Genomic DNA, 25,177 nt, shown 5'->3' with positions numbered 1-25,177 from the left:
TCTAGTGAACCTGTTGTTAATATAATTAACACAAAAGCAGCTGTAACTGATTAAGAACCTCTTCTGATACATAATTGTCCAGATAAGTTTAACTGACTTCCTGCTATACTCTGATTTTAAAGTTTTTCTTCCCAGGAGACCTGGTTAAACCGAAAAGTCCACAGGGTAAGATAAATGTAGCTGCAGTAGTGTGGTGGTAGACTGCTCCCCCTAGTTCTCAATCTAATTTTGAGCATGAACAAGAATAAGTTAGTGAGCTAGTCCATTTAGTCATATGTATTTAAGCATGAAAAGTTTAAAATGCATTTTAAAATCAACTGGGAACCAATGTAAAGACTAAGATGCAAGCTTGCTTGCTAGAATCTATTAGGGTTGTTGCTGCATAATTTCATATTGCTTATAAAGAAAGAAAAATGATCATATTAGATTTACAGGTGTTGTATATTTTAACTTTCTTTTAGTGTTACATCTGGCTCTAGACAAAAGTCATTGCTCGATATGAGCGTTAAGCTGTAAAAGCATTTTATTTCATCAGAGTTTAATTTATGACTGGACCAAATAACAAACAAATTAATTAAATATTGGGAAATGCTGCTGTCATAAGCAGTGTTGGCCAACAAAGGTTTTCCAGTTTAATGTAAACTGAGGGTATATGATTGCAATAAAGCATGACAACATAACCAAATGTATTTCTGCCGGGGCGATTGTGGCTCAAGAGTTGGGAGTTCGCCTTGTAATCGGAAGGTTGCCGGTTCCAGCCCCGGCTTGGACAGTCTCGGTCGTTGTGTCCTTGGGTGAGACACTTCACCCGTTGCCTTCTGCTGGTGGTCAGAGGGCCCGGTGGTGCCAGTGTCCGGCAGCCTCGTCTCTGACAGTGCACCCCAGGGTGGCTGTGGCCACCATGTAGCTTGCCATCACCAGTGTGTGACTGGATGTGTAAAGCGCTTTGGGGTCCTTAGGAACTAGTAAAGCGCTATACAAATATAGGCCATTTACCATTTTTGCATGGGGTCAGAATCAGCAAACAAATGTTTCTCCCCAGCCTTACAAAATAAAGGAGCAGATTGGATCACTGTCTTCCTTAAATTATGTAGTAATGAGCACTGACTTAACATGTAGAGATGGCTGGGGTGATAATATTTCCTACAATGGCATTTTCCTTTTACACTCTTACTGTCCTACTTTTACTATTTTTACCTAACTTAATTGTTTACTTTTCTTTTACTTTTTATTTCAACTGTTAGTTATTTGTTGTTTATTGTAAATGCTGTAACACAATGATCTAGCTATCTAGGTACTGTAGCTTTTCAAAGTGTTCTCTACAGCAGCGGTCCCCAACCTTTTTTTTTGCCACGGACCGGTTTATGTCTGACAATATTTTCACGGACTGGCCTTAAGGTGTCCATAAAACCAGTACCAGTACAAAAAAAGATTTATTCATTACACATGGGAAAAGACCCAGGGAAACCGAGTTAACGATAAACACAACAAAAAAATAACAATAAAAACCGATAAAAACCCTGAAAACTATAAATTTCACACCCGAGCCTCAACTCTCGCAGCCCAGTACCAAACCAGTCCCTGGCCCGGGGGTGCTCTACAGAACCTGATGTAGCCATTGAAAGTATTCCTGTGTAAAATGAAATTTAAAATGACCTCATTCAGTTATGATAGCTTGGTCACTTGAGGATTAAAGGCATTTAATGTATTATTTATCACCTGTAGGCCTAACTTGCATCTAGATACACAGTTAACTCCAAATATTCCTGAATGTTTGCTCGCTAGCTAGTTAGCTAACAAAAGCACTTTCCCCTTCAAAGCTAAGCTGTTGTAAACCACATGAAGAGCAAGGCTTCTCCCTGCAGACACAAATGATGAAACACATATCACCAAACTCGAGGTAAAAACTATAGTTTGAATTTTAAATGCTCACAATTATGTGTAAAAATTGTAGGTAGTGTATCTATACAGGCTTTTAGTATATCAGCTTATGGAAACATATGCTAACTCAGTATATAACTGCAGTATATAAGGCAAAAATAGAGTTTTTACAACTCTAACAAGCTTGAATGTGCTTTTTGTTGTGTGCTCTGTCAGGATGATCCACACTGTGTCAATAATGTTGAGGTCTAGACTCTGGGGAAACCAAACCATGACTAACACTGTTCCATTGTGTGTTTTTCTATCAAGGTATTAAAATGTACCATCCTCACCCCACATTAGAAAACCCATAACAGAAAAAAAAAATCCTAAATGACATATTCTGTCTGAATAAGCTCAAGTATACATCTGAAAATCAATGATTATCTCCAAACCATTACATGGAACTACAATAGTCAGTCTCTATACAGGTGGTAGGATCTTTAATAAGAACTACAGACATGGACAATAACAGTTCATCATTGAATCCTTCAGAATACACTGTTTGCAGATGATATATGAAATAGGCCTCTCTATTGTAGAAGTTTCCGCTCCCTATCACCACCCCTTTTCATCAGTGCAGCCACACACGCTGATTTCATTCCCAGCTGAGTGAAAATGTCTGCCTGTAGGGGCCCAATCACCATTATTTCTGATATTACTCTAATGCTCCTTCTCAGTCTAGACCTCAATATAACAAAATCCACAAGGGCACTTAAAGTCTGCCACTTTTGTTTACTTGTATCTTGTTTGCTTGCTTTATGGCAATTTTGACCTGAAGCGTTGGAGTGTGCAGAAGACCAGCACTAACACTGCTTAAATTAAGGATCAAATCAAGAAATTACCAACTAAATGTAATATTTTATATTTTAAAAAGTTTTTCATTTGTACTACAGATAGAAAAAAAACCCCCCACAAGCCTAGGCACTCGGCAGAGCTGTGTTCATTCAGTTGGAATAAAAATTGCCTGTTAAAATATTGTGGGGCAGAAAAGGTGCAACACTAACACTGCAGAAATTCGCACGAGATAAAGCTACTGAGCCAAGAGAAATACCATGAAAAGCCTCAGGTGGAAATGCTTTAATGTGCTTTGACACATTTGTTTTCCCCCTGAAGTGTGTATTCGTGCGTATGTGTGTGTGGAACAGTTTGTGTATCACACGTCTGATAAGAAGACTGTCGACTGTGATGTTTACAATAACTGACAATCCATTTAAAGGTTCTTCTAGTTAATTGTATGACTTAATAAAATAATTACATTAAAGTACAACAACTTGCAGTTCAAGTTTAAAATCAACTGTATGTGATTATGAAAGGCTACTTCCAAAATCTTTCTCATATTTAGCTTGCAGAATTTTACCCACGAGCTCTTGTGAAAGCATGGAGTTGTCAGGCTAGCCGGGTCATTACATGGAAAGAAACCAGCAGACGCGGGTTCGTGACCTTGCTTCATTTCTTTGTCCTGCTGGTCATCAGCGTGCATATCGAATCACATCTGATGAAAGAGATGCAAGTTGCAATAGAGCCCCACCACTGTGTGTCTGCTGCTTTTTACTGGCCTGGACCGACAGGAGTGACTCATCACCAGCTCTGCAGGGCCTTCTAATGCCTGGGGTCGATGATGTCAACAGGGCTAGCACCATGTGTTTAGGGGGGACATTGGATAGCAGACTTTGTCTTTGGGTATCACAGCTCAGGGAAAAACCACAAATATTTACAACTCTGCAATTTGATATTAGCGGAAATAGAAGAAAAACCTGTTCTAGAAGCAGCATATAGTGAATATATATCGCTGCTTCGTATTCAAAAGCATATTGTTTTGCAGCATGTCTTATAATATCATTAAGTTTTGTCATTTTAAAATTTATACAGAGTAGAAGGCAAGAAATAAATCTTGGTTCTCTGGGAGCCTCTGCTGGAAGTTTAAAGCAAAACACTTCTTCCATGCATCTGCAGTATAGGACGTATCCGACAATAAAATAGATAGAAATATATACACATTTATATGCAGAATCTGCAATGATTTTTTTTGCATAAATGTAATATTATACTATGCTGTTAATGACACTAAATCATTATCAGCCCAGCATAATTTCATATGTATATATTTTGGCCACCAGGGGTCAGCAAAGCAAGCCACAAACACAACATCAGCACTTAAAGTATACATCATGAAGTTTCTGGTAAACTGCAACTAACAAATGAAGACAAGGGGGCAGCAATGGAACAGCAAAGCTGCTTATCAGCAGAAAGTGTTTTATAGATGCACCAATGAAAACCAAAACAACACAAAACAAAACACAAAGACTGCTCAAATGCCTGACTGACCAAATGAGCCACAGGTGCAAAGTGGGAGTGGTCAGTTGTTCCAAAGGTTGTTTTTTTTTAGCTAAGGAGCTTTTAAGTTGGGTACAGAGAATCAGAAGAAGGCCCTGATCTGAGACCCTGAGAACCTGGCTTGGAGAATAGGGGTGGAGGAGTTTGATTATGTAGGTGGAGGCCTCAAAACTAAAAACCAAGGAGATGAAAGCATAGGAAAGCATCTCCAATTCACTTTTTAATACAGCAGTCCTGAGATCATCAATACCTTGTAAAGAGAGAAAAAACGAGTTCTACTGTATTATACTGTAATCTCCAGCTACATTTGTCTCAAATAGAATGAGATACATTTTATTTGATCCAAGTTTACAGCCTGCAAACACAATACAACATTTTGTAAATACAGTACAGGAAGATAATACTGTCATGTGGCAGTAGCACACAAGGGCTTTCTCTGTGCATTATTCCTGACAACAGCTGCCCTCTGAGGCTGTATGCGAGGCTGATGAAAACTGAACCAAGCAGTGAAAGTGCACAAAAGTGCACCGTTCAGTGACTGGTGCATTTATCAGAACATTCACTCACAAGTTTTGATAAAAGACCATTAAACCATTATCTGTAATTGCTGAGAGCAATGGGAAATTTTCTTTAAACAATTATTAAGTCATATACATGATATACTAATGGGGTACACCACTGGCTTTGTATTGTGCTTACATTAAGCTAATGGACCTGCGATAGGGAACACGTAAAAAAATAAGTCAAGCCAATAGACTCTAAGCTATCCCATTAGTTCCCAACAGTCTCCAAAATTGTTTGACTGTAGCTCTGCAGTTTTACTCAGCATTATCTTCCAATAGACACCACTTACCTGGTAATGGTCTCAGGCTTTAGAAAGCTCCCCTCTGAGACCCAGAACATTTTCTGCTCTTTTCACAAGAATTGCAGTGCAGTGGATAAACTGAACCTAATGAGCAAAATCCTGTATGAGGGGAGGAGGGGGATCAGCCCTCTGATTAGAGTGGTTTAATGAGACAATTAGTGCTGTATTAACTATGATAAATTGGAGAAGTTGCCAGAAGCGATAGGTTAGATATGAAAGGTCAAAGGGTTTGAAAACTGTCATGAATTCAAGGACTTCTTAAACTGAAGAGGTGGTCTTTGGTGAAAATGGAAGATTGACAGCAGCTGCAGCAGTTAAAACTGTAAAGTTATATAAATTTACAGCACATAACCTTCCACACTGTATATTCCAACTCATGGTTTATAAAAGTCTTTTAGGCAGTTTGTGAAATAAATGGACTACTAATGCTTATAATGCTTTTCTACTGTTTTAATAGAAAGAGCTTTCTTACTACAAACCAAGCACTTTCTTATGCACTTCTAGAGACTTTTACCCAAGCATTCCTGCACTCACATGGGTGCATCAGGGGTAACTCAGGGTTCAGTATCTTGCCCAAATAGTTACTTTTTTATTAAGTAACTATTTGGTGTAGTATGAATAGCAGTGGGGGAGGTCTGTATCAATAGAAAGAACCTGTAAAAAATCATGAACATGTAGTTCTAAGTTCAAAATCTATGCACTTCTTCAGACTTTTTAAATCCTTTCACTGCGTTTGCTCTAATCAATGGACTCTTTTTTTATCGGTTTACTGGACACAAATCTTCCACCTTTAATTTTCAAGGTTTTCCATCCACATTTGAAATCTGGAGGGCGTGGTGGTGGTGGTGGTGATTGCATCAGTAATGGAAAGGTTTAGCCATTGTTTAGAGTTTAGGAATTGGTTAGGGTGAGAAAAAATGATCGTTTGAGATAAAACACAACAGTCGTCACTTTTTTCATAGCCAGTGCGACATGTATGTGTGTGTCTGTCCATTAAATTATGGGTCTGCCTGTATACCTGCTATTAAACTACATTCATTTCAAAGTTGTGCAAAAACAAAACATATTTATTATTTTTTCATGACTATTTCATGCTTTGCTATAAAACCAGGTTGTATTTTAGTGCTTTAGGAAAGATCTCAGTGACTCTAAAGTTGGTCTTCAGATGATCTCGGAAATGTATTGTCTTTTTTTAAGCGTTCAACGATTTTTAAAAATATAACACCAATCAATTTTTTTTTTTTTAGCGGTGAGCGATCCAATACGTGTGTCTGAATTGCCTAAAATTGAAGGAAATTCAATCAGATGGCACTTTGTTGTCACGGCGCAGCTGAATATCAAATTGTTTTCGAAATACTCCCACGTGTGACGACCTCAATTTCACTACACAACAAGAAAACAGTGTAGTGTCTGAGTCACGCCTGGGTCTGTCAGACAATAGGTGGAATATAAGACAATTATTTTTAAGGAGGCTTGAGGGGTGGTAGCCAATTTACATTTCAGGTAAAATGTTGTTGTATTTTCACGGTCGACTTGCTGTGGAATTGTTTCGAGCTGCCGCAAAGACTTCATCACTGTCAACAGAGCGCTGCAATAATGAATAGAGGAAATTTGTGCTGTTCTGCCAGATATGGCTTTATTACAGACGCTTTCCATTCGTCCGTGCTTGACAGTGAATTGGAGCTTTGCATAAGATAAAGTGTATATTTTTGAAGTAGAGAATAAGGACTGTCACAATCCCTCCTGAAGTGACAGCACACATCTATAATTTGTGTGTTGTGTTCCAAGGGCGCGTGTTTGCAAATCTACAGTGGCATGCCTTTGAGTATAAGTGAGTGTTTGTTTGTGTGTGTGTGCCCTTCAGTGGTTTGGTTAGCTGACGTATGTAATGAATGGCAGTAAATGGCTGCCCTTAGTATATAGGACAAGACAAGGTCAGGCAAATAAAGGCGTCGGCATCGCTGTTTCCTTACAAGTTCAGCCTCATCTTTTCTGCTTTTACTGTCATAACTAACAATCAGAGCACCACTTGGAGGAGCCACTGCCTTGTTTCAGCTTATGTTTTAGTCAGTGAGTGGGGAGACAGCTGCTTGCTGCTCAGCACTGAGAAGCCAGGTTTCTTCTTCTACTTCTTTTTAAAAAAAATCAGTTTATTCCTCCGTGCGAGAGCTCATCTTACTTCAAAAGGGGTTGAACAGCGATCTTAAAGCAGCAATCAGTGACCAAAATCAAATGACTAAATCAACTGGATATTATTTGTTTTGCCATCTTCAGATAAGTGGAGGAGCTACATGAGGTGGGAAAAAAAAGCCCTCTTCTGTCAGTGGCTGAGAAATGAGACCCATAATTGGATGGCATGTGGGGAGCTTTTAGTGCGCATCAAACACGTTTCCTTGCCTATTCACCCAGCAAACACTTTAATGTACCTCATAATGGTTTGTAATTTATTTTAATTTGAAGAGTCTAATATGAAGCTTTGCAACAGCTTTGACTGATTTGTTTACGGATTTGTCCCACTTCAGCGTTTCCCATCTAAGGTTGAATATTAATATTTTATATATGACTTCCCAGCGGCTTGTCGACAAAATATTAGCTTGACAAATTGTACAAAAAGACTGCCTAGACTGACTAATAGAGTCTAGGCAGATCAGCCTACAAAGAGAATAAAAGCGACTGGCTATTTCAACAAAAGCCGCAGTGTCTGCTCATCTCAGCTGATTGAACGGCTACAATAAAAGGCTGAGCTACTTTTGAGGGATTATTCAATAACCAGTTGTGAGCTCTCAACAAGAAAAAAAAAGACACATTTCAAACAGCAGTTAAAATTTAGAGCATATTAGACAGTCGTGACCTTCTACTACTGAGTTGGGTGTGGGGAGGGGGGCCATACAGTGCCTCATCGTATTTTTGCTCTCTCGCCTAATGTGATTATACAGGATAAACTCTCATTGCTCTCCTAAAGGTGGCAGGAAGTTAATTGAAAAAGCCAACAGAGGATGTATCAAAGGGACATGGGAAGAAATTGGCACCAGCAGAGGGCAGTTCTCATGTCTGGATTTGGGGATGTGTAAGTCTAATCGTGCCTTGTGTAACTAATGCTTGAGCTCAGACAGAAATCAGCCCCCTGTGGTCGCGGTGCAGGCACATGCTCTGCTGCGCTGATCCAGCACATGCACTCAGACACACAAGCAAGAAGGACCCTTTGTCTTCAAAACAAAAATAACAAAAGGATTTGTTTTAATGCACAAACTCTGGTGCTGCTGACTCGTATGTCTGTGAGAGATCAGTTAGACAAGTAAATTGTCGGGGAGGTGTTGCTGTTTCCGGAAGAGAGTGTGCCATTGTTATTATTATTTTTTTGACTCTTTATTTAGACTTTCTGTCAGGAGTGCAGGCATGCATGACCAATCCTTATAGCACAGTTCAGATAACTGTAATTATTGTCTGCACTTTTAATTGAGAATTTACATGCTGGTATTCTTCTCATCCACTTAGCGTAGCTCCCAGCAGCGTGTTATAACAAGGTGAATAATAATAGCTGGCTGAGATGTAGAGTGCGATGCCGTTTATCCTTCTATTTCTCTCTCTGTGTATTTGTAGCTGAGCCATGTCTCCTGTTGATTCCGTTTTTGTTAAATTAGCCCAGTGCTTTCAAGGCTGAAATTCTTCTGATTATTTTGAGGAATCATCAGATTTGGGCTCCCGGCCAGGACCAGAGAGACTTCGAGAGATGGCGAGGGAAGAGAAGTCTGCTTCATTCTCCTTAAGAGCTTCTTCCCCTTAAAAGCCAAAACAGTGTGGCTGTTTTCAACTTCTGTGTGCGTGTGTGTGTTGTCATGGCAAAATAAATACTTTGAAAGATGTACAGATGTCATGTATTTGTGCACATATTTTTTTATGATTACTGGATGGATGGATTGGCTGACTCATGAGCGCTGCACAATGTCCATATTGCACATGATACAACCTCTCGTGTTTATACAACTTCAGCAGCAAGGTGGGCTTAACCTTGTGAGAAAGCTCTACAGAAATCCAAGTTAAAAATCCCAAATTCACCTCAACTAATCTTGTAGCTATCTATTTCAACATTAAAGCCCCTTCCAAGAAGTCCAGAATTCCCTTGTATGAACATAATTCTAGTGTACATATTTCATGCACACGTTGCTCAAGAGCTGTCGACCGTATTGAACATGATGCAGCCACTGCTTGCTAGGGAGTTGTGTATTGCCCAACTGCTTGGAGGTGGTTCCTGGGATGTTACTGGTTGTCACTGGGTGAAATTGGTTGCAAACTACGCCCTGCACCCAAATCCTCCTACTAATTCCTTTGGTTGCTAGCAGATGGCTACAGTTTCTTGTATTTTCTTACCACTGCAAAAAATTCTCTCACTGTAAAAAATTCTCTCAAAAGTCTCTGACAAGTTCAAATCTCAGCGTCCTTGACCTCAAGGTCAAGGTAAGAGGTCAAGTTTTCTGAAAATGTTATGAATGAAATAACTCAAGAACAAAGCAAAGTGGGATTTTGAAATTGATAGCATAGGTGTGTCTGAGGGGGGGCACTGGTGGTTCCCAGTATATTTTATATTTGTCTGCAAACACTTGCTAACTATTAGACGAGTGGCAGTAATACTTGAAAACGTGACTTCAAAGTAAAAGTTGAGTCTTTTGAAACTTGTTGAGTCAAAACCTTTACTTTGAAGGCACACCTTCCTCATGTCCACGTCGTTTTGGACTTTTCACTGTAACAAAACAATGTTTGTAGACACGTCTGTCACTTCCATTCAAACTGTGATTACAGCAATATACTAACTATCAAAGCAGTCACAAGGAGGTTTTTGGGGGCGGGGTGAGGAGTACATGTTTTACCATAGGTAGTTAATGACCAGGGTGTTGATGACCAGCCCGAAGCCCTGTATGACTGGCACTGTAGCCACTCACAACCTGTCAGCGAATACACATTTTCCCCTCACAACTGGTGGTTGCAAGACCGATTTCTAAGCCTCTGTTGCTGTGACTCTGCAGATGCATTTAGCTAAGCAAGCTAGCTGGCAATGACTCTCCATTAAAATCCATTAAAAAACAAACAAACAAAACCCCAAACAAGTTTCTCCACTCAATCTCCATAAACCAATGGATGATGTCACTGTTGCTATCTCCATTTTTAAATGCAGGCCCACTTTACATTCTTGCCACACACTCTTTTACATTTGTTATATGAAGTATTTTTTTATGGTGTGTAAGCACAAAAATAACACAGCTGGTGTGTGTTTGTGCAATAATGGGAAAATCTGGTCCTGGAGAAACCTGCTGTTGCGGTGACTACCTCAAAGGCCATTTTGAGCTCTTTGGCAGGTATTTATATGTCTGTCTGTGGATGGGTTTTGTCAGATGATGGTATCTCGACTCTTCAGGTTACAATTATGAAACTTTACAGAATGTTTTTACCAATTTGTCTGTCAGAGTTTTTCCAGCATTGTCAGTCTGGTAGCATTGAGCTGCACTGACTGATAAATAGCTGCATAGTGTTGCCAAACTGCAACATAACCAAATTCAAAATAATTGACAGGGTTTTCCAGACGGGCACTGGTAGAACATGCAGACAGCATAATCACAGGCCCTTGCATTGTCACGAAAGAGGTGACTGTAGAGGAAAAGTAAAATAAGAGATTCAAACAAATATTTATTTGCATCTTTGTTGTTTATTCATTCATGGCACTTTAAAACTAAAGCTAAATCAGAAAACACTGAAGCAAAACAGTTGAAATGCATGACCTGTAGTAAATGTGGGGAAGTGTATGGGTTCATAACAGTTAACAAATGAACAAATAGTTGATCATGAGCGTTCGGCATAGGTCAAGGCTGTGGTTTTCCCTGAGGTTGTGTTGTGCTCTGCATGCACTATAATCTGCCTTGTGTGCCTTACATTACATTGTTGTGTGTTTGTTACATTGTTTGAATGCAACTTGTCTGTGAAAATGTCTGAGTATTATCATTGTGTGTAAATTTTAGGTGCCTGTGCATGCTTAGTGAAGAACATGTTTACCCTATGTTCATGATGATGATGAGTACTAAGATTTGGACTAACATAAAAAGCAATACTTTCTCTTCTCTTCTCTTCTCTTCTCTTCTCTTCTCTTCTCTTCTCTTCTCTTCTCTTCTCTTCTCTTCTCTTCTCTTCTCTTCTCTTCTCTTCTCTTCTCTTCTCTTCTCTTCTCTTCTCTTCTCTTCTCTTCTCTTCAGAGACTAATCAATAAAGTCTGTCCAGCCCTTCAGTTTTTCTGTCTGTGGTGATTAATTGACCATCCTGTCACTCCACATGTTTTTAGTGGACATGCACCTGGTCTGACAGACCAGACAGAAGGATAATGTCTGACCTTTTTGGCTGATCTCTCACTTAGAGTACATCCAGTGTTTCTGCTGAGTCCTGTCAGGCAGGCAGGGACAGAATGGAGTTGCTGTTGTACCTGGGCTCGTGGGCCATGGAAACAAAGGATTATATAGTAAATAAGAAGTGATGTGAAGGTATATAGGTTGCTTTATATGGCTGATAAAAATTCATTGCTTGGCTGGGTACCACTCATGCGGAACACAGACGGAAGAAGTTGCTGTTGGAGAAATCCACATATGGATTCGCACTAGCCTTGACAGAAATATAGGCAGAACCGCAGGAGAGAGTGAAACGAGGAATTCTGAATTGTCTGATTACTTTCTTGATGCTTCTCGCAGGTGCATAAAAACAAGAGATGACAAGAATGCTAACACTCAAATAGACTATTTATCTATGCAGCAAACAGACCATACCAATTAGATTATTCATTTCTTTGAAGCTACACCGGATTTTGTGCATGTGTCAAAACACTTTAGGCTCTGGGAATGGTTCTGGACATCCATTTAAACACAGTTGGTCCTATCTGTGTGTGTGTGTGTGTGTGTGTGTGTGTGTGTGTGTGTGTGTGTGTGTGGCAGAGAGAGAAAGAAAGTGAAGAAGAGAGAGAATGAGACAGGTGTAGGCTCTGGGTTATTAGGCCAGGTAAACAGAAAAGGGTTGTGCAACTCTGGCTGATAATTCACTGACCTTTACATTTTACACTCTAATGCATCCTATTAGGCCAGTGGATCCCAGCATGCCTCCTTTCTTACCAACACACTCGGGGCATTATGTTCCCCATTTACCACGCACACATACATGCACATGTATACACATGTGCATGTTGTCTGGGAGATCAAAGCTTTCATATTCTGAAACCACAAAGCTGCCAGGAGGTGGAAGAGCCTCAGCCTGTCAAATTACTGCTTTCTTACCTGAAAATAATAAGTAGTACATTTTAGAAACTCCACACTCAGCGTATAAATTCTTTAAATATTTATCTGTTTTTTTCCATTTGGTTTAATCTTCACAAAGAACAAGCAGAACTTTGGATTTTTTTATACCACTTTACATCACCAGTTTGATAATGACATTAGGTTAATACAAATGTGTGAAATGGGTACAAATAATACTTATATCTTTTTTTATTTCTTTTTGTTTTGTTAGCCCACTTTTTGATTAACTCTGACTGACTGAGCCCTGCCAGAGGTGGCCCGCACCATGCAAAAGGATGACCGGTCCGGGGACGACAGCCAGCGAGACAGCGTGAGTGAACACCAGCTTTGCAATTTTTGCAGTTTTATTGATTTTTTTCCTTTTTACATGCATTTACATCTCAGTATTCTCTGTTTTCTCTCTTCATAAGCCAAAAAGATTCTGTTGTACAAGTTCAGTGTCTTGAAATACATTTTTTAATCTTTGTTTTAAATCCATTTCTTGGTCTATAATTCTTATTTCTTTGAAAAGCCAAACGTGTTCAGGAAGTCGTTTTTGGTTAATGGAGGGATTTGTAATTTGTGCACTTGTACACCACAGAATTTGTTTAATTTCACTGCCACAGTGTATGCACAGCCTAGCCATCGCTAAAGTTGACCAAGGCTGGGCTATTGGGATTTTGAATGTTGGTATATGTGTCGGAGTTGTTGCTGCAGGTTTGCATCCATGCGAGCACCAACTCTGCTTGTTCTTGGTGCAGATCTGACTGGACAGAGGTATCAAGGTGCTCGAGCCTGTACTTTTGCTATTCTCACAGCAGCACACTGCCCTGCAGCTGTTTCAGCAGGACACTGCACGCCCACACACTGCCAGATCCTTGCTGGATGAGAAGCATAATCAGAGACTTCTTTAGCCAGCATTTAGTCCTGATATGTCCACTATGTTCTGAGCATGCCTAGAACATAGTGGGTCAACATGTTTATCCGAGGCAGCTACTACCATTGCACAGTCACACTCGTTCAGGAACAGAGAGCAATTCAACAACACATCTGGACATGTGTAGAGTCCATGCTCAAATGGGTAACTGCTTGGCTCACATTGAGAGGAGGACATACCTCAAATTAAATGTACTAAATATGTACATTTTATAGGGTTGGTCTGTGAAATCTAGTGAAGAACAAACAAACTTGTGATTTAAAAAAAATAAGAGGTCTCTTTTTGTAAGGGTTAGGAAGATAGTGCATTTTATTTTTTATTTTTGAAAACATCTTAGTCTTCATAATGTGTTAATAAAACACAAATTCCCTTGCATGCCCAGACGAAAATGGCATTTCAATGTTTGCTATAAACCTGCAATATGAGCATGATTTCTTTTAAATGAACCTCATATAAAATGTAGTCCAGCCTCAAAGATCTCCATATGTACACCTTTGCCTTCATGTATGTTAACATTAGCTTTATAAATGGCAGAGTCAATGTTTTTCCTACACAAATTAAATCTTTTTGTTCATCACTCTGTGATTAAAGGCCAGTGGTTTCTTTTAGATGATGATAAAGAGCTTGGGTTACTGGGACTGTTATACGTAAGAAGCTGTGCTGTTGACTGACAAATGTTTTTCACCTCGGCAATCATGTTTTTAGGGTTTAATTAGTCATGCAGTCATCATCATCAGTGACTAATTTAATTTTAATTTTCCTCGATGATTATTTTCATTCCAGAGTAATTGGTTGGTTCATTGAATGTAAAAAAAAAGCAACTTTTCAAGAGCCTGACCTGATGTGACATTTCTCGTTATCCATTACAAAGCAAAGACACACTGTGAGATTCTCTCACTTAGCATGAGAAAGCAAATTTTCACAAGAGAATATTAATTTAGATTCTGTTTGCAAATTGTTCCTTAAAATGGTTTCAAACCAGTTTTCTGAATATTTGCCAATTATTTTTCCCTCAGTCAACTAACTGATAATCAACTGATTAGTTTTGCACTACAAATACAACACAACTAACAAGCTTACGGCAGACTGGATATAAAACATATTAGTGGTCTTGAGCAATAGTTCTCCAGGCTTGGTAAAGGTCATCCAAAGATTGTCTTTGGACATCAGATGCTTTTTCACATTTGCTTTTTTTTCAGTCCACTCCTTGAACCAGACCATTTTCAGGGTAATGTGATCTTTTTTTTGTTAAGCCATTTACCAACCTATGAATCATAAAAAGGCACCTAACAACACAAAAGATGCCGACCTATAAAGTTATCTACAGCAGATGTACAGTATCTGAAAGTCATGCTGTGAAAAGATCCAGCGAAGACCTGACCAGTCACTGAAGCCTCATCAGAAATGGTCTCAGTGGTAGGGTGCTGTGAAGAAGCCATTCCTAAATATGGAGAATAGGGAGAAATAGGGAGGTGATGTATGCCAAATGACACAAGCACTGAACAGAAAATCAGTGGCAACAGATTTTAGGAAATGACGAATCCAAAGTTGGAATTTTGGTTCAAATCACTGTCAGTGTTGTGCAGACGAGCTCTGGAGAGAGGTGCAGTATTAAGTGTCTACAGCCATCATCTTGGACATGAGTTGGGACTGTGTTTCAGCCAGTGTTGTTGTCAAAATTAATGGCATCATGAACATGAACTATAGAGTGAGATTTTAAACCATCATTAAATACCATCATTTTGCATCATGACAGTGATCCCGAACACATTACCAATGCAGTAAAAAACACACAGTGCAACACTATCAGTCATGATTGGCTTCCCCAGAGCTCAGACCTCAACATTATTGAAGCGGGGATCATCTTGACAGAGAATGGAACAAAAGGAAGCCAACATCCAAAGAAGAGCTTTGAATCCCCATCATGAAGCCTACAAAACTATTCCTGAAGACTACTTAAAGAAATCCCTAGAAAGCTTGCCTGTGATAAAGAAAAAAGGTGGTCATACCAGATATTGCTTTTTAGAATGATACAAACTCTGCTTTTGTCTTTTATGCTGCATTTCCATTTATGTTTGCCCGTTTGCAAATGATGGGTGGCTCAAGACTTTTGCACAATACTATATATGCACACATCATTTGTATTCATTAAGAGAAACCAGCAAATAAGACATAAGCAAATCTATTCATACCTAATGTTTACCGAGGTCATCAAGTGGACAAATGAGCTGCAAGGTCATTTTCCAATAGGCTTTCATACAATCTGACCTCTCTTTGCAACCACAGGAGTCGCCCTCTGCTGGCCATTACAGAGACTGCAGCTTTTATGATTTTTTTTTTGCTTTTCAGACGGAAAAGCTAGGCCCATCTTTTACATACAGCCAGCGAAGCTAACTCATAGCTGTATGCTCTTTGAGCATACATTAAATCCTTATTGGCTGTCATGTATGCTCAGACAGCATGAATGACTTCATTTCTTATTTAGACATCCTGAAGTATTTATACTTTACAGCACAAACTCCACACATTTCAAAACTGGAATTTTTATTTCAGTGCATACCTCCTTCATCACGCATCCCTCACGACAGCTACACTACCACCTAAACAGAATATGTCTGTGCTCTCACATAATGTTCCCTGAGCTATGTGCAAGCTGCCCATCACTGACCGCTGTCCATCTGGATTTTTAACTGGCAGCTTTCTGGTAATCCTGAAAAACAAGAGAGGTCAGAGATCAGAGATCCCATATAGCAGGAGAAATAAGAGGGTAGATAGTATTGCATAGCAGCAAACAGTAGCAGGATTACCTGCATATGTATTAATGAAACATGCAATCATATAGTTGATAAACTGGCTCATCCTTAAAAATCACAGAGACCTGTGACACTTGTTTTAGTAACAAATTATTTTCTATTTCTATTTTCTATTCATTTTTTGAATCAGTCTGAAGATGTTTCTCTGAATTTGTTCTCTTATTGCTGTGTTTGAAAATAAGAAAGAAAAACTACTGATGCTATATATCCAGTCATACACTTGAACTTGGGTTGAGCTTCAAATGTTGGGCCACGTCTTGGCTCTTTGAAACATCAGAGAGGAAAATAAAAACGGAAAATTTCTCTTCACAAAACACTGTAGTGGGATTATTAGCCAAAATATAAATGACAGATTTCAGCTGAGTAAAAAAATGATACTTTCATTCCTGTTGTAAATCTGCCACATGGTTTTCATTTCTGTGTGAATCATAGTGAAAGATTAGATAGAAATGTCAAAATGGCTATTACAGCCTGGCGCTTATAGGTTCCCACACATTTCCAATCTGTCTTGGTGTGTATTATTATCTACCTTACAGTTCCAACGACATGATGTGGGCTGCGAATGCATGTAAATACAGCTTTCTGCACTAAACTGTGGATTTTAGTCTGCAAACTGCAAGCTTTACTTCACTTGAAGGTCAGTGAGCTCTGATGAGCTCCCTGCATCTCCTTTTGGGAGATCTAAGGTCAAAGGTCATCATGTTAACAACATCCAAAGGAACAGCTGCCTGCAAGCTAGATCGCTCAAACTGATTCATAATATTGTATTGAATCAAGGAAAGCACATTATTTAAAAGGGTTACTGGAAAAACTGATAATGACAAGAGCAAATGACCTTTGAAATGGAATAAAATAACACTACTAATGGGACAAAAACTGGCTGATGAGTCACATTTGGTGTCTCTTGTGGGGCTTTAAAACTGCGCTTTACTAAAAACAAAAACATGTCCAGGGGAAATATGATTAAATAATTTTTTTTCTCCCTTTGTTATTAGTCAGAAACTACTCCAACGTTATTGTGGTGATTAAATAACCTGTGTGAGATACGTGCAAGATTTCTAAGTAGAAGCAAGGGACACGGCGAGATGAGCAAGAGTTCATGTCACATGTGCACGTGATTGATGTCTTCATCAACTGAGACAGAGCGAAGAGAGCAGACCACTGGGTTAGAGACGAGAGAGAGACCGTTGGGAGACGTATAGGTGGGACGTGAAGAGAGGACAGGTAATTAGAGGGGAGAGGTGGGAGGTGAGGTGAAGACAAGAAGCGGGTGTTAAAAACAAACAGAAGCAGAGATGCTTCCTCATCATCCTGAGGGGCATATTGAGGTAGAGCAGGGACACAGGCTGCGCTGATGAATACGTTTTGCAAGGCTCTCGGGGGCTGTCCAATCAGGTGGCGCCATTGATGAATAGTCATGAGTCACCTTATCAGCATCACCATGGTTACGCAGATGTGACTGTGGCCCTGTGAATGTGATGAGGGAATAGAAATGGGCCAAACGCTGCTCCCGTCTCCTTCCCGCGCACATCTCGATCACCAATTAGAGCCCAGCAGGGGAGCTTCCAGGCCATGTGCTTGTATCGAGGACAAGGTAAACAGGTTTGCAGTGAGGTGAACAGACAAAGGGGCGCGGTGAAGGTAACGGTTAGAAATTTAATGTGTCTGGAAGAGTGGTAACAGGGGAGGGGAGGTACATTTCAATTCAAGCCTAAATCATTTGATGATTTAAAAAAATCACATTAAAGCCAGTTGTCACACAGCGCGTACAGGTGAGAGCTGGCAGGACGAGCAGAGGGGAAGTGGATGACACGATGTTTAATGAAAAGAGCTGGGAAATTAAATTGAACAGGATCAGAGGAGGAGAAGCGGAAAAGTGACTGAAGGATGAGCACGGCAAGAGACAGCGGCAGGATATGAAGTAAAGAAAATGGACAACAATGTAATGGAATAAAAGGATCGGACAGCACGTAATGATTTATTTAATTCTCCGTCCTCTTTTGCCGGCGTCTCACGAAAGGCAGCGGAGCTCTGAAGTGCAGTTTCAAGAGATCATCAGTTGACAAAAGCTGAAAAAACAAAGCCACTGCTCTGACTCTTGTTGGAATCCCTCTCATGATTAAAGATTAGAGGCTACCCACCAAAGTAATTCAAGCAGTATTTTGTTTTTAATGTTTAGCACATTAGCATAATGGCAGTTTCTCTTTGCGCTTAAACCGCTTTCAACAAATATTTTCACTTAAATGAATATTTTATTGCATCATGCACAGCAGGGGTCACTGACACACTTGACACTAGCGGTCTCTTTATCTCTGATTTGTCTGGTTGAGTGCAAACGATGTTAATTGATTTCGAGCTACTGCCTATCTACCTGTTTATTTATTTATGAGCAAGGGGACCAATGTCCTGCATATTTGAACATGTAATTAGATTAGCAGCTCAATACAAAGGGGACATACTCAAGCACTCAGGGAAATTATGTCTGTTTTCCTCTCAACCCTGCCAAAACTTGGCTTAGGTGAATTTGTTTTATCTGTCTGGAGCCTCATTTATGAAACAGTGCATTGGAAGCATACTAAAAGTGGACATGTGCACAAAAGCTGAAAATGGCGTGCTCCAAAAAGGAATAATCACATTTCTGAAACGTGTGCTCATGCACACCTGCATGCAGTGTTCCCTTTATAAACCGCAATCCACCTGGAAATGTGCTCATGTGGACCAGCCTAATGTTCTGCCTTCTTGATGCCATAAATGGTCAAGGCAAAGCACCTGGTGAATACTAATGAACTGAAATAAGCCTGCTGATCAATGGCTCTTCCAGTCCATTTATACTCGCGTGTAGTGCCCGCGTCCCTCATGCAGCTTTGCAAGCAGTATTTCCAGGTTTATTTATACAGCACCAACTGACAACCATCTTGAGGTGCTTTATATTATAAGGTAAAAATCCTACAATGTTAGAGAGAATCTGATTCTCTGATGCTCTGTGACTAATCACTCAGCGACCGTGGAGAGGAAAAACTTTTATCTAACAGGAAGTGACATCCAATAAAAGCGGGTTAAGAAGGGACAGCCAATTAGTAGGCTGAAGGAAAAGGGATCAAAGAAAAGAAGATGTTGAAGCTGCAGATTTAGACAATCCACATGTGCATCTACGGGGTGTGGTGACTGGAAGAGGAACAGAGTGCGTCGCAGAGTTTTCAGTGCACTCTGTGCGCTGCACGACACAGATTGTGTTTACAGACACAATTTTAAACACAAAAACTGAACCACAACTAATCTGATTAGTTATACATGCACAGAATTAGGAGATTAAAGCTACCGAGACTTTGATCTGCAGTTATTTCATGCACTTTCTTGTCTTGAATTTCTAACACTGAAAGTCATTATTTTAGCCCGTGTGAAGTTAAATGGAGTCGGCCTGTGTTCACAGTTGATAGGTAAAGTGCGGCAAAACCTTCCTAAATCCACCTGCCGCGTCGCACAACTGCAACTGCTCAGCTAACCACAGGTGTGAGTGAGGCAGCATACAGGCTGACTTGCTCTCCGGTGCTCCAGGAGTGGGAAATGTGATAGCGAGATGGTGCTGATGAAATACTGAGCGGAATTTGATTTGGGATTTCATATATTTTACAGTTAAAAGGTGCTTGCCTAATCCCACACACGCGAATAAGACTGCAGGTTTGACTGTTAAACCGGCTCTGAAGTAACGTGCAGTTAAAAGTGAGACTAAATGTGTGAGTCAGGCTTTCATATATGTGTACTAATTTCATTTTATTCACAAATGCACCATCTGCCTTGTCAGTTTCCTCTGCCTCTCAGACGTTTGTGCACATGAATGGATCAGAGTTTCTGCCCAGGTGTGCACATTCTCCCATCAAGTTTGGTTTTGTAGGCACCAACATGTGCACGGAAAGCGGCACAGGCCTTGTGTATTTTTTTTTTACATTAGATTTGAGGCCTCTGGTCTTTATGTTATCTAGACAGGCTTGACATTTATTTAGTCTTCTACACTGTGTGTAAAGAAACATTACCACCTGCTCGCCATTCTCATTTCACAGCCTGTTGACTGCATTTTAAGTGTGATTAATCTTGCATAAGATGTTTGGCAGCGTGCCTGTTCCGGATGTGGGTTTGATGCATGAAGGGTGTATAAACTCTGCCAGGGAAGGTCGGCACAGTGGCTGCGTGGAGTGATGAATCTTAAATCTGTTAAGTGTCAAAATTTACCAATATTTAATTCATGGATGACACATTGATCATGTTTGCGTCAAAGAAAACCCTCAGGACATTAATGCTCAATCTTCAGAACACCATTATTGTGCACGGATACAAAAACTGCAATAAGACTCGGATATATTACAGTAGAGTGACCTTTCCCCTTTGCACAGGTAAGGAAACGCGCTTTGGATTTCAAGTATCTTGACCCTATCTCTTCTAGTTTTCACTTTTATCAAGCTTTGCCTTCTTGACTTTTCTGCAAAGTTTTCTCCTAACAGTAGGTTTCAGGCACTTTCATCTCATTTTATTATTCTCAGGCCAGAGCATCACAGAGCCACGCTTGAAGCCAAGAAAAATCTGGTCTTGTCCCTTCCAGACGTTTATTCTTCTGCCTTGAGGCTACCAGATAGGGGGCTCTTTGAAACAAACTGATTCATCTACCTCACCTTCAGGGTGACATGTCAGTACAACCAGGCTGTGGCTTCTTTATCACCCGCCTTCTAGTTTTCTCTCAGTAATCTCTTTTTTTTTTTGCACATCCTATTTTGTCCAAAATGCTGCTGTGATAGCAAGTAAACAAAAGGATGCGTCACTGCAATGTGTCTGTTTTGCTTTTACAACCTACGGTCTTAAAGCATTGCATGCATGCAATGTCTCAATAAAATATACATGTTTATTTTAACTGAACTGAAATGTTTGCTTGAAATAGAAAGAAAAAGAAATCCTGTGGCTTCATGTATGATGAGAGTGTCTACGAATAGAAAGACAATTTGCATATAACAGCAGCTGCATATGCCTAGCAGGGAGGGAGGTGTTTCAGAACTTGCCCCCCGCCACCCTCTTCACAATTGCAAGTGTAGTAGGAGGGAGGTATGATGTACTATTAATGCCATCTTTGTGCAGCTGCTTTCACACTCTGCACTTCACAAAGAAATGTCAGTCATTTTCTAATGAGTGATCAAGCCTCAAGGCCTTCACAGAATCCCTAGAGATGTACACATTTTCTCTTTCAATAAAAACCTTGATGTCAGCGTACAATAAAGCACGCCTAGTCTCGAATGCACTCTGCTGTACTGTAAATCCCCGGAAATCCCATGATGTCATCTGTTGTCTGCATCCAGTTGGAATCCCTTTGTGTTTTGTATTTTTTCCTTGTGCAGCTTCTTTTAATATTATTAATAAAGGTGCTAAATTTAAATAATACTGATTTGCAGACCACTGCACCCCTTCTTCACTTTCCGAATATAATACAGGGAAAACTGCTGTGATCACTGTGTGCTGTGGAAGATGAACTGAAGTTAATTTTTATTACCCCACGGGATGCTGTGTTTTACAGCTACATTAACCACTAAGCCAAGCAGTAAAAACACACCTGGTTGTAAATGCCAGTAATTCTCACCATGGAGCCAAATATAAACCTGCGTTGTTACAGCGACCCTTTTACTGAGCAGACAAACCTGTAAGTGAGGCTTTCATATTGAAGAGTAACATGCTGGAAGCTGTGGTTATTACAGTGTCCAAAATAGACGCGGTTGCAAACAGTATGCATTCTGCATTCAGAGACAGAGCAGATAAAACCTTTGTGTTTTTTGCTTCAAATGTGTTGGTGACTTCCTGAAAGCTCACTATGCTTTCAGATAAATTTGAACTTAACGGCTTTTTTTGTTTATTTGTTTGTTTGTTTTTAACCAGGAGATTTACTGCATCTTCTGCAGGTATCGCTCTTCCTTCATCTCCTCTCTCAGTCCCCTGCTCTCTTCCTCCGTTTTGTGTTAAGTTCTTCCCACTTCTGAGACTTCTCTCATTCCCCTCTGGGCTTCACTCAGAATCCATTTAAGATTTATTCTCCGATAAAAACCAATTGCTAAATTCTGAGCACAGAGATGAATGATGTGACTGAAGATGAGGGGTTGCACATACTGAGTATAGTGCAGGCTACCTCGGGCTTGAAATTGGAACGGTGCAACCCTGTATTTTATTCCAGCTGCTGATCACAGCCGCTTTGTTAAGTAGCCTGACAAACTAAAGTGTTAGATAAATTTCAAGATCACACACCTGTTATTTTAGCACACATCGTTCCACACGTGAGTGACCCTTTTTAGTCCTTGAAAGTCAAATGAACTAGCATATATTAATAAACTGACATCGGTAAGGTAATGCTTCTTCATCTTCTTCTTTTCTTTTAATAGAGAAAATAAGGAAATGCCCTCAGTTTGCCTTCGGCAATGCTCAGACACTTTCTGCAGATGGTGTTGCAGGAAGACAAAGAAAGCAGCATCAAGGAACAGATGAAAAACAAACTAAATCCACAAAAAAAAGAAAAAGGCCTGTTTAGATACCACTTTCAGCTGTTTCTACAAAAGCCAAGCCAACTGTTTTTTTGTTTCGTCTTAATCCTCCCAAAAGGTCAACCAATAAAAAAAAAAGGGAGCCTAATGAAAAATTCTGTTTATGAAAAAGGGATGGCTTCCTGTTTGCTGTGGCCTAATTGACATGTATTAATTAATAAATTATGCACACGAAAGGGGGAGGAACAGTTTGAATCCTCAGTGATGTTACTAGAAATCTGAACTGCATGGAAATGTGTAACGTTTGATGTGCAGCAGGACCATTACTAATATGTAGCAGTGATAAAGAGTCCGTATCATCTGACTTATTCACAGCGCCAGAGGAAAAGACAGGAAGAGGACAGAATTAGCATGAAGGAAATGATATTAAATGAGAGTGTGTGGCTATCCTTACGTGAATAAATGAGACCTGCGTGTGTGCAAAATAACTGAATAGTGCCAAAATTGAGCCACCTGCATATCTAAGAAGACTCACATCAATAGTCGTCATCAAAGGCTTCAGCATCCTGCAGAAAAGATGAATTTTTCTTTTTTTTGTCAGATAAATTTCAATTCACATGCATTTTTGATCATTTCCATAATAAAAAAGCATAAAATCAAAGCAGAGTGTGAGCTGTGTATTCTCAACTATATTGCACAGGATGTTGATTGGTATCCAGATTACCCAGCTGGAGGGATTTCCATTGGTGATACATACTGATGCACCTGTGTGGTCAAAGCATCAGACTGGATGAACATTTCCTGTTTCTTGCAGATAGCTCCTCTGTCAGCTGTAAGCTTAGGGCTCGAGTTGGAATATGACCCTTTTTGTATTGATTTTTCTACTCCCTCTGTCACCAAAACCAAATTAAGTGAATTAAGTACTTTTACTAGCAAGAAGTAGGGAGCATGTTACTTTGTCGCGAGGCTGAGTTGGGCTGATAAAATATAAGTATTTCTAAGAGTTTCTCTGAAGGGGATTTTATTTTCTTATAGTTTATGAAAGAAAGTAAATTTGCCAACTATGGAAATTCAAAACATCTGAACATGTAACCATGCTGATGTAACTACATTTAAGCTGTAGGTTTACCAATCCTCTATCCAAGTAAATAGGGAGGTGGGGATAACTGTAATTTAGTTAAGTGCCACCACATGGTTAAACTCAAAAAACTCAAAGTTACTTCTGTAGTATAATAGGCTTATATACACTTATTGAACACTTTGTTAGGTACCCTTTGTGCCTGCAGAATTCTTTGTGCTAGCTTTATCAAGGTCCTGGAAACACTCCTCAGAGATTTTGCTCCATATTGACACAATGGCATCACATAAATGCTTCAGATTTGTTGGCTGCACATCCAGGATTTGAATCTCCTGTTCCAATAAATCTCAAAGGTGCTCTATTGGAATGAGCTCTGGTGACTGCGGAGGCCATTTGAGTAGAGTGTCATCTTCAAAAAAATAGTTCGACTTGAGCTTTGTGATACGGTGTATTTCCTGCTGGAAGCGGCCATCAAAAGATGGGTACACTTGGGTCATAAAGAGATGGACATGGTCATCAGTGATAATCAGGCAGGCTGATGTTCACTTGGTACTAAGAGGCCTGAAGTGCACCTATAAAATATCCCCCACACCGTTATACCACTAGCCTGAAGCGTTGATAGAAGGCAGACTAAATGCTTTCATGTTGTTTTTGCAAATTCTGACCCCACCATCTGAATGTCAAGGCAGAAATTGAGACTCATCAGATCAGACAGACTAGTCTTTTACTGTCTGGTTCTAATGAAGCTTTTGTTTTCTGTTCTCAGCTGAAAGGAGGCACCGGGTGTGGTTTTGTACTGCTGTAGCTCACCTTGCTTTGAGGTTTGACACATTGTGCATTCAGAGATGCTCTTTTGCAAAATTTTCTTGTAATAAGTGGGTTACTATTTCAGTTACTGTTGCCAGCTCGAAGCAGTCTGACCATGCTCCTCTGATCTCTGGCATCAACAAGGCATTTTCACCCAGAGAACCGTTGCTCAGTGGATAGTTCCTCTTTTTTTGGAACATGCTCTGTAAACTGTAGTAGTGGCTGTGTGGGGAAGTCCCAGTAGATCAGCGGTTTGTGAAATACTTAGACCAGTCTGTCTGCCATCAACATGCCACATTCAAACTCTTAAATCGCCTTTCCTTCCTATTCTCATGCTCAGTTTTAGCTTTAAAAGTCATCTTGACCATGTCTACATAAATGCTTGCTTCCATGTGACTGGCTCATTAGATATTTAGTTTAACAGCTGAACAGCTGTACCTGATAAAGTGGTTAGTGAGTTTTATATTGACCGATTTTAACTTTTGGCTGGGACAAACATCTTTGATGTTTGATTGGACTTTTAGATACGCACCTTTCCAAGAGCACAGCTGTTACACATGGATTTATGTGCTAACTTTCTGCCTAGACTGTGTCAAAGTTACTATTGAGTATG

At 39.9% G+C, this 25,177-nt stretch overlaps 1 protein-coding gene across 2 annotated transcripts in view; it reads left to right on the top strand.

The window, feature by feature from the left end:
• The window catches only part of pde4d (phosphodiesterase 4D, cAMP-specific), a 209,955-nt gene that overhangs the window by 10,139 nt on the left and 174,639 nt on the right, over nucleotides 1–25,177 (top strand). The window contains exon 2 of one of the 2 annotated variants that reach the window (XM_026186601.2): nucleotides 12,656–12,754. In XM_026186601.2, the coding sequence (XP_026042386.2) occupies nucleotides 12,710–12,754 (45 nt within the window). In that variant the 5' untranslated portion in view covers nucleotides 12,656–12,709. Of the gene's footprint in view, nucleotides 1–12,335; nucleotides 12,755–25,177 lie in introns of those variants that run through there. The other variant, XM_080308786.1, reaches the window with a different exon arrangement.

Source organism: Astatotilapia calliptera, chromosome 12 (assembly GCF_964374335.1).
Source record: "Astatotilapia calliptera chromosome 12, fAstCal68.1, whole genome shotgun sequence".
Classification (NCBI taxonomy): Eukaryota; Metazoa; Chordata; class Actinopteri; order Cichliformes; family Cichlidae; genus Astatotilapia; species Astatotilapia calliptera.
Note: the sequence above shows the minus strand (reverse complement) of the source record. Positions and strands in the feature narration are given on the sequence as shown.